The 10,284-nt window shown below is 42.9% G+C and overlaps 1 protein-coding gene across 1 annotated transcript; it reads left to right on the top strand.

Moving 5' to 3' along the window:
* The first annotated feature begins 6,125 nt into the window (after positions 1 to 6,125).
* On the top strand, positions 6,126 to 10,283 carry pex19 (peroxisomal biogenesis factor 19). Its single transcript, XM_053437663.1, has 8 exons — positions 6,126 to 6,247; positions 7,270 to 7,358; positions 7,481 to 7,643; positions 7,736 to 7,821; positions 7,912 to 8,085; positions 8,166 to 8,336; positions 8,501 to 8,545; positions 8,674 to 10,283. Exons 1-8 carry the CDS (start codon positions 6,184 to 6,186, stop codon positions 8,758 to 8,760), a joined length of 879 nt encoding a protein of 292 aa, XP_053293638.1. The 5' UTR covers positions 6,126 to 6,183; the 3' UTR covers positions 8,761 to 10,283.
* The last annotated feature ends 1 nt before the right edge of the window (position 10,284 follows it).

The raw sequence follows: 10,284 nt of genomic DNA, 5'->3' as shown, positions 1-10,284 counted from the left end.
AATGTTTCCTTCTTGGAGTCACTTGTTGAGATTTGCACGATCAGCCGCTCAGATGAAGAACTGCAAGGAGGAAAGAAAACAAGAAGAATTAGCAAACAGTATTTTCGGGAGTATGCAATTTTTTTTCTGAACTTTATCTGAGTGATAACAAAACAACCACGTGAGGGCAACAGTTTGCAAATCCTCCTCCAACATGCTGTGTACTCCTACACACCATGTTAGGACAAACAGTGCTTTGATTGTGTTGCTATGAATGGCTGAAACAACCGAAACCACAAAAACACAATCTCAAACCGCAAATAATGACTCCACTGTGTTCACACTCGTCACAGCACATTTACATTTGGTCAAACCATCGGGGGGGGAAACACTCCGGCTCTTTCTCTGTGGCACTTTCTGCCTCCCATCAAAGGCCAGGCTGCTTTCCTCAGCAGCATTCCTGCGCAGTGGTGATGGCTTCGCTCGGACATTCCTCCTTGCTCAAGCCCTCGGTGACGGGGTGTGGCGCCGCAGCCTCCACCGACTCACAATGTGTCTGTCATCACGCTCTAAAAATGACCCTCCTCTCTCGTTCCGCTCCAGGAGAATCATCCTCACCGCAAAACCATCTGAAATCCTGATGACACGTCTTAAGAGTCTATTGAACTGGGCGATGGTGTTTTTTTTTAATGCCGGTAGATTTTACTTTTTCAAAATTCCAGTGATTGATTCTCACACTGCTTCTGTCTAAGGTTAGTCAGAGATAATGGAGACAATTGATATTGCAATCTGATCCTTCTGGGTCCGTCTTGATTCATATGCTTTCTAAAAAAAGAATGTCACTAAACATGCATCCTGCTCGACCCATGCAGGGCAGCGAAGGGTATTTCCAGTTCAGAGACATTACTCAAACCACGACCTGCTCTGCAGCTGCACTGCGACTGTGATCGAACGATGATACGGTCATTAACGATGGGTTTGTAGTGAATGTTGGTGCATCTGTTTACAAAGAGGGTATTGATCCTTGAGTCCCTCGGACTGAGACTGATTTATCATTGACCTTACGATGATACGATGAAAAGAGAACTGTTGAAATCAGGCATTTTACTGTGGAAATTCAATTATACACTCATGCAGAATTTTTTTTTTCTAAGCCTGATGGTCTGTTTTGTGAGATATTAAGATGTGCAAAGTATGAAACATGTAAATTAGCCAGGGATGGGCCACATGCATTTGAAAAAACGTTCCATCAAACAAAACCGGATCTGCCCCCTTCACCGGGCCAACACCTAAATTAAATGGGTTCTTTCCTGACCCGTCACATCCTTCCTTTAAGAGTGGTGGTGATCTGTTCAGTTCTAAAAGTCAGCATCAGGACGAGTTGACCTTTCTTACAGTGCAGAGACACTCTGACTCCCCTCCCTGACACCCAGCGCCCACTTGGCTCCACAAGCCCCCAGCGTTCCCAGTTTACACCGAGAGACAGTTATAAACAAGGAGGAAAGGCCTGTTTACATTAGTCCCATTAAACACGGCCGAGGCTGGGGAGGCTGGTGGAGTAGCTGAACAGCAGAGAGGTATACGTATGTAAGGAAGAAGGTAAAAAAGAGGCTGAAGTGGAGAAAAGGAAAAACCTTGGAATCCTCCAGGATGACTCACACGGCGGCAGGGGGGAGGGCGAGCGGGGGAGAGGGGGGGGGAGAAGAGGGAGGGACACGGGGGAAGCCCTGTGCCTCGACCGCAGAAGGACACAAAGTTTAAACAAAGTGATGGAGTGGAATTGCAGGAGTGTGAGTCACCACTGGGCCCCTTTCTCTCACCACTTCTTTCTCTGCACCCCCCCCCCCCCCCCTCCCTCCCTCCCTTATCCCTTGTAACATTTTCCAACGTGCTGATGTGTTCCAGATGTGCTGCAGTCTGGCTGCTGCTAAAAAACTGGCAACTTTGTCACATTTGCCAAGTCCTCTCCTCTCTTTTCCCTCGCTTCCTTCCCTCCTCGCCGTCTGTTTTGGTGACTACTCCCTCTCTTTTCCATCAGTTGTCCTCCTCCTCCTCCTCCTCCTCCCCCCTCCCAGCTCGATACTCCCACTCCAGCTCTAAAGTCAGGGTACCAATTACGCCTCATGTCAACCACTCAAAATAAACGTAAACGGAGGGTCGTAATGGAAAAATCAATCCCGCCTCTCCTGCCGCCATTACTTTGCTGCTCGTGGAATCAACTCAGGAAAGAAATGGGCGAGGAAAATGGCAGAGGAGAGAAAAAAGTGAGACAGAAAAGAAACAAGAGCTCGGTGTGGGGGGGGGGGGGGGGGGGGGGGGACTTGTCTTTTAACAGCACAGCATGGAAAACAGGACAGCATCACACTAATAGGAGGCACTGCCCCAAATGGAAAGAGGTGATGAATATAGGTTCACACATCAGGGCTGCAACAGGATGTGACACCAGCGTGCTGTGCACAGTTACTCAAACAGCAGGGAAGTGTATTCTGCACCCTAACCCACACACACACACACACACACACACACACACACACTCTTCATGAGGCCCAACATGTGCAGGAAACAAGGGAAACAACCGCTGCTTGTTTGGTTGTCATGATGACAACAACATCTCTAACTCAATTTCACCCATAATCCACTTACAGGGGATCCATGGGTCGAAGCACAAGACGGGCTCTGTTGGCAATCCATCTGTGTGTGTGTGTCTGTGTGTGTGTGTGTGTGTGTGGAGCATGATCATTATGTGCACTTATCATTATGTGTTTTTGCAGGCTGTGGCAGAATACAACCTTAGCATCCATTTGTGGCCCTTTCACACTGAGAAATTCCAAATATTCAGCCTTTTTCCCACAGAACCATCTGTTGCATCCAGGAGAAGAAAGTAAAACTCCACTAACACAAACAGGAGACACTAAATCTGTGATGAGACTCATAGAGATTGTATCTTAAGGCTCGTCTCCTTCTTCCCTCGACAGACTGACTCATCATCTCCTCATCAAGAGTGAAACGTGATACAGCTCCTCCAGAACAATGAGGTTTTGTGTGTTAATGAGTGTATCATCGTTTACACAAGGCAAATGAGTTATAGTAAGACTCCCTCTATGTGGTAGTGGCTTCATTCATTGACAGTGAGGGTGGGTGTGCCGCCTGCCGCACCCTGCTCCCACCACACACACCACACTGAAGCCTTCAAAACACAAACACACACAAAAACACACACGCGCATCAACAAACAAGACTTTTTCTTATCAAAGACACACAGGAGAAAATCAACTTGGTAAAAAAAAAAAAAAACACGCAGTTGCTGAATGTGTGACACCGAAATACGCCTGTGGAAAATATTAGAAAGTGCAATAAAGTTGCTATAAACTCACTAAAGAGTTATATTTTTCTTTCCTGGGATTGTCAAAATAAAAGCCCCCCCCCCCCCCTTTTTTTCTCCATGTGAAAAAAACAAGCGCCCCCCAGCTGCTCAAACATTTCAAATGAACCGTGCATGTAAAAGCAAGATGCAACAGGTTGTAGCTGAAGAATGTTGTTGCAATGTACTCGTTAAGACACACAAAAAAACAACACTTTACCATCAAACCGCCACACGTCAAGAGTCTCTCCAGTGAAAGTGTGTTACCTTGAGTTGCTGCTGTTGCTCTCCGGGGTGTCCAGGCGCTGGAAAGTCGCAGATTGCGCCTCCTCGTCTCCCTGACTGAGTTTACAAGCAGCTCAGAGGAGCAGATCCCCGCCCAGCAAACCAAATTAGGCATCGAATGTCTGCACCGTTAAATTCTCCTCAGACTTCTCCTCCTCCTCCTCCTCCTCTTCCTCCTCTTCACACACCGAGGGGCTGCAGATGTTAACTCCTCCTTCGTAATTTCATCTCTGGATTATTTTATTCATGTTTAAAAACTGGGAGTAAAGGAAACATGATGAACGTGTGTGTGTGTGTGTGTGTGTGTGTGTGTGTGTGTGTGCGTGTGTGTGTGTGTGTGTTTGTGTTTGTTTGAACCTCCCTGAATTAATCTGTAATGATGTTATTGGAGATTTATCTTTATGGAGGAGTTCACATGGATTTAGAACATAGATCAATAAGAGTTTTTGTAAATTCGTGAGACAAATGTGACTGAGTAAACCAATAAACGTATAAATGTCCCTGAGTAAAGAAAGAGAGAGAGAGAGAGAGAGAGAGAGAGAGAGAGAGAGAGAGAGAGCATCATCCGCCCGTTAAAGAAAAGATAAGAAAATTCCTCCATCCTTCCATCATGTGTTACAGTTTCTACTTTAAGAAAATGTCGTAGTTATTATTATTTTCTATTATTTCAATCTCGCCCCGTTACTATCGATACAGACCGGATATAAGATAAATATTTGTCGAGTGCGTCCCCTCGCGCCGAACATATTTGTGTGAGTCACCTAGCAACGGAAGCAGTTACCCGGACAACCCCATGTATTTACTGGGAGATGAAAGTTGACGCGTTTCTCGAACAAAAAAAAAAAGTTCCCGAGATAGAAACCTGCACATTTTTAAAAGAATATTATAATTTGTTCTAACTGATTCATTTCATTATACTTATCTATAGGAGGGATTCACTGTTAGAGTGGCTCGGTGTGTTTGTGAAGAAAACAAATATATAAAAACTTCAATTTATAGCAATGATATTTCATCATCGCACTGGTTTTTATTCTTTACAAATGCAGTTGATAAACCAGATGGATTTTTGTGAAGGAATGACGATGATAAAAGAATGTGAAAACAGCAAAACCAGACTAAACATAGACGACTGATATGGACATGTCCTTGCTCTTATTTATTCTAACCATGTCATCATATTGAGTATTTCAATTTTATAATTTCAGATTTATTTTATTGTCACACACTTTATCCTATTATGCATATGCAAATATAATATAGGAGAGAGGACCAAAGAGAGAAATGAAGGTTAAACATTAAAGAAAGAAGATTTGAAAGAAAAATATCAGCAACAGCTGAAGTCAATTGTTAAAGTTGTATCAAGCTATCAGAAATAAGATATCAGAAATAAGATATTAGAAATAACATCAGTAGTAAGATATTTGAAATAAGATCAGAAATAGGCAAACATCGGCAGCAGAATCAAATATAGTGCCCTTTTGTGATTTTTACCACCGCCACTAGATGGAGCCAGTTTAAAAGTGAAGGTTTTGCGTTTTTAATTTAATAGATTTGTGTTCCCTATAAAATGTTACACTGATGTAATACATGTATTCACTGTTTTATACCCTATGTTTTTCCTGCAATAGTCATTTTCTCACAGATTCTACAGTTACTCATCAAAGTGACATTTGGACTCAAATCTGCTTTAGTTAGTTCTGGACACACATAAAGTCCTGGTCCTCATCATGGAAGATGTGGTCATATTTTGTGACATTGATAAAATTGATGTGACCAGTGAGTTTCTTCATGGTCATTTCTTTTATATATTGAAATTCAGGAGATCTCTGACTGTATGCAGAGAATTTATCAACAACAAAAAAGCTTTATGAACATTTCATCTCCTCTGAAACTTTATGGACAACATTGCCAGAAGAATTTGTTTTTTTATTATTATTATTTTCACTTTTTAATGGGGTTGTTCTGTGAGGCCTATGTTTTCACATTGTGTTTGTATTGTTGTTTGGTTTGAATTGAATTAAATTCTTGTTCCTCTTATTATTGTTTTTATAATTATTATTATAGTTTTGTGCAGATTTAATTGAACTGTTGTGTTTTCATATGATAATAGTTGGTTTCCAAAGTGTTCAAAGGTCACAGAGAAGATCTACATCCGGAGGAACAGAACATCTGCCTATTGTTTATTTGCTTTTGATAAACAAGTTATTTTTCATTTGTTTTTCCCCGCAAACTGTTTATTATTCAGGAAACACACTGTTCATGTTCCCTATGGAAAAATCTCACCGGCGCCATTTTGGTTCTTTACTCAAATAATTAGAAAGTCTGACGAAAAAGTAGTCGGCGTCGCTTCCATTGGCCGCTTTCTCTGTCTGTCATAGCGTTAAACCCGCCTTATTTCACACACACGGTTGTGATTGGCCAATACTTGGTAAATGGAGGGGGATCTGGGACCAACAGCCAATAGGAGCTCGCCGGTTGGTTAGTCCACTTTCCTCCAGGACAGGTGTCTGCGACATTTTTCTTCACTTTACGGAAACAGTGGGTGTTTGGAGAACATCATGGCGTCCGGAGCAGGAGAGTCCCCCGCTGGACACGACACCGAACTGGACGAGCTGCTGGACAGTAAGACACGACATTCACTCTCTACGTGTAGCCGGCATTAGTCCGGATTGTCCCGGGTTAGTGACGGTCTCTGTGGCTCTGGTTCCCCCGTGTCTCCCTCTTTCCCTGGGAGGTTAGCTCGTGTGCTCGCTGGGACCTCTGGCTTCTGTCCCAGTTATTCATCAACATATCGCCAATAATCACAGACTAGTGCACGTTGCAGGTGTTGTTGTGTTAACTGCTTTGTGTAGATGATGTTAGTGAACTTAGAGTCGATCCAGATCCAGAGACACCGGTTACAACACGGTGACGTTGCCCTTGAGTTTAATGAAGAGGATGACAGACACAGTTTGTCAGGAACAATAAAACACAACGAGTGTTTCTGGGCTCTTGTTTTTGCTGACGAGCTTTGTTTGTGTGTGTGTGTGTGTGTGTGTTTGTGTGTGTGTGTGTGTGTGTGTGTGTGTGTGTGTGTGTGTGTGTGTGTGTCAATATGCAGTCAACTCGTGACCAACGACCCCCTCACATCGGTCTAACTGCCTGTTTGCACTTTGTTTTGAAAAATGTGAAAAACACTATACACACATTTGCAATAACAACTCTACACACATATGCAATAACTACACATACACGTGTGCTATAATTGATACACACATATGTGCAATAACTATACATACACATGTGCAATAACTGATACACACATGAGCAATAACTGATAGACACACATGTGCAATAACTATACATACACATGTGCAATAACTATACACTCACATGTGCAATAACTGTGAATACACATGTGCAATAACTGTACATACCCATGTGCAATAACTATACACACATGTGCAATAACTGATTCACACACGTGTGCAATAACTATACATACACATGTGCAATAACTGATACACACACATGTGCAATGATTCTAAATACACATGTATTATTACATTAATTATACATTATTATTACATACACAAATTGACTAAATAACTTGGTTGTATTTCTAGTGATGGTCATAGATCTAATGTTGTCTCTTTGTCTTTCAGGTGCTTTGGATGACTTTGACAAGACACCGGCCCCCCCGGCCCCTGAACCTGCAGCTGCGTCCGCCTCAGCTAAAAGTGGTGCAGAGAAGGTCGGTGTAAAACTAAAACATCAAATACTTGCTTTTCTCTGACTATATCTATTCCCTTGATTGGATTGCACTTGTCATTGAGTAACTGCTTGTGAATTAATGTGGACTGTTTCCCTGTGCAGCCCCCCCTCCTCGAGGACTGCAAGCTCTTTGAGACTCTCTTTGAGGGAGAGATGGCGTCTCAAGCCAAGGATGAGTGGGAGAAGGCCATGAGTGAGCTGGCCCAGGAGGAGCCAGAGCTACTGCAGCACTTCCACAAACTGTCCGAGGCTGCAGGCAAAGTTGGTAAGGTCTTCAGTTTGAATTGTTTTTTAGGTTTTTCATATGTCTCCTATTTACAGTACATCGTCTAAATGTTTCCTGTGTATTTTGTTTAGGCGTTGACACGGCCTCCCAACAAGAATTCACCTCTTGTCTTAAAGACACCCTCCGTGGCCTGGCCAAAAATGCAGACAACCTGCAGGTGGGTCAAAGTGGGTTAGAATTGTTTTGAAACTGTTCAGTGTCATAATTTAATACAGTTTCCAACCATGTTGTATTTGTTTACCTATAGTCAACAGGACTGGCCGGAGACGATCTTGTAAAAGCTCTGGAAGGCCTTGGATTGGAAGAGAGTAACGAAGGAGGCAGTGAAGATGGAAACATTCTGCCCATCATGCAGTCCATCATGCAAAATCTCCTCTCTAAGGATGTACTTTATCCATCCCTCAAAGAGATCACTAGCAAGGTAATCCTTCGTGTCAATAGCAGTTAGCATTTCCTTTTTGTCCCTGTCAGTGTTGTTTAAACTTTCTCTCAACCTCGCAGTACCCAGAGTGGCTGGAAGCCAACAAGCCGAGCCTGAGTCCAGAGGACTACCAGCGCTATGAGCAGCAGGCCAAAATTATGGGAGAGATCTGCAAGCGGTTTGAGCAGGAGGAAGAGGGGGTGGAGGATAAAGATGGATCGTTTGAGAGCATCATGGACATGATGCAAAAGGTAGAGAAGGAAAATTTTATCTGTCATTAGGTTTATTACAGTGTCTTTAGCCTTGTGCTTCTTGAATATTTACATTGTGAATCTGCGGCATGGCTAACAATCTGTTTAACTGATTGTGAATAGACTTTAAAATGCATCATACATTATATACATTTTTTTTACAGCTGCAAGACCTGGGTCAACCACCCAAGGAACTGGCAGGTGATGCGGTGAGTTTCCTATTCTCTAGGTCAACACTAACAGTGCATGTGTTTTGTTTATATGACTTCATTGTATTGTATGATGACAATGTATATTAAGACATGAATGTGTTCTTCCTCTTCCTTTTCCCCTCCAGCCTCCTGGATTTAACTTTGACATGGAGTCACTCGTCCTCCCCGGAGTAGCCGGGGCCGGGGCGGCAGAGCAGTGCTCCATCATGTGAAGATGTCGTGGTGCTGTCCATCAGAAGCACTGGTGCCAAAGGGTCAGTCTGTGTTTGTGTGTGTCAGCAACGAAGAAGGGATGACCGAGTGTAACACAAAGGTCAGGCAGGAGTGTGACCCGACTGTCGACTCTGCTCCCTCAAGTAGAAGGTGTGTGGATCGCAGCATCATCGGGAGGAGACACGAGAACCAACGCTGCTCACAAACACACTTTCTTCTCAAGGACCACACAACTGAGAACATTTTAACATCTCCGCATTAGTTCTTGATCGGTTGCTACTTTTCCTTCATAGTGCATTTTAACTGCGTTCCTTTAAAAACTAAATACCACTGCCTGTCTTTCTATATAGTTTTTACAAACAGTTTAAACTCATGGTAAAATCGATCAAACCACAACGCGGGTTTAAGCTGTGCCTTTGCAGAAAGACTTTAAGTTATTAATTTGGTTGCATAGAAAAAATGAATCCATTCAGCCGTGCACTTCAGATGATAGTTTTAAAGTAGTGTGAACTACTGTCATAGGTTTACACCAAGTTAGTCGAATACATTGATATTTAATTTAGCTTGGTAACAGACTTTAATCTCTCTTCAGGATTTGAATTAACGAGTTAACGATTTATTAACATGTGAAGAAGTGCGGAAAAATAACTGTATATTTGTTCATTATTTAAAGAACTAAAATGACTAGAGAGGATCGAACCCCCCCCCCCATGAGAAGTTTGCAGCACTTTCAGCCGACTAATTTAACAACCCTCTGAATATTTGTCCCCATTTCCAGGTAATGGTTTGAAATGATTGAGATGTTGATTCCCGGATGCCTTTGCTGTGGTTACAGTGATGATTATAGTGTAGGGTTACCGTGCAAAGTGCTTCCCTTGTGTTTCCCAGTGTTTTTAATGTGCAGAGTGGGGTTTTCTTTGGTATGGGGTCCCTGGTATGAAAGAGAAACACCTGAGTGGTGTTCAGGAGTGTTTACCACCACTGTGCATGTCCTCTGCTCCCTCCACATACAATTAAAGAATGATGTTTGCTGAAAAACTGACCGGCTTGGTTATAAAAATCAAATGATCATCTCTATAATTTCTGCAGATGCACTGTTAAGGGCATCGACAGTCGGTTGGCACATTGCAGCTGTGGCTGGTGGGTTTGTTCATTCCAGAGGCCACTTTTCACCAGAGGACAAAAGTTTACCGCTGTCACTACAGAGAGGTCGAGAACGCACACGACCATCAGCTTGTCAATAACTGAATAATAAAAGGGGGAACTACTGTGAAAGGATTCAGTCAGCCGTGCACTGAGCAGTGATCAGATGTACATTAAACAGGGGGGAGGTTGCTGTGGAGGTCTGTGGTTTTCATTATGAAGAGGTGTGTGTGTGTGTGGGGGGGGGGGGGGGGTGTGACCTATTCAACTCTCAGGGCTGACACAAACAATCCCCAAAGCAACGGTTCACAAATTCAGCCTGTTATTTGACTTTGTTTTGTAAATATATAAAATAAAATGATATATATATCAAATTCAAT

This window comes from Pleuronectes platessa, chromosome 13 (genome assembly GCF_947347685.1).
Source record: "Pleuronectes platessa chromosome 13, fPlePla1.1, whole genome shotgun sequence".
Classification (NCBI taxonomy): Eukaryota; Metazoa; Chordata; class Actinopteri; order Pleuronectiformes; family Pleuronectidae; genus Pleuronectes; species Pleuronectes platessa.
Note: the sequence above shows the minus strand (reverse complement) of the source record. Positions and strands in the feature narration are given on the sequence as shown.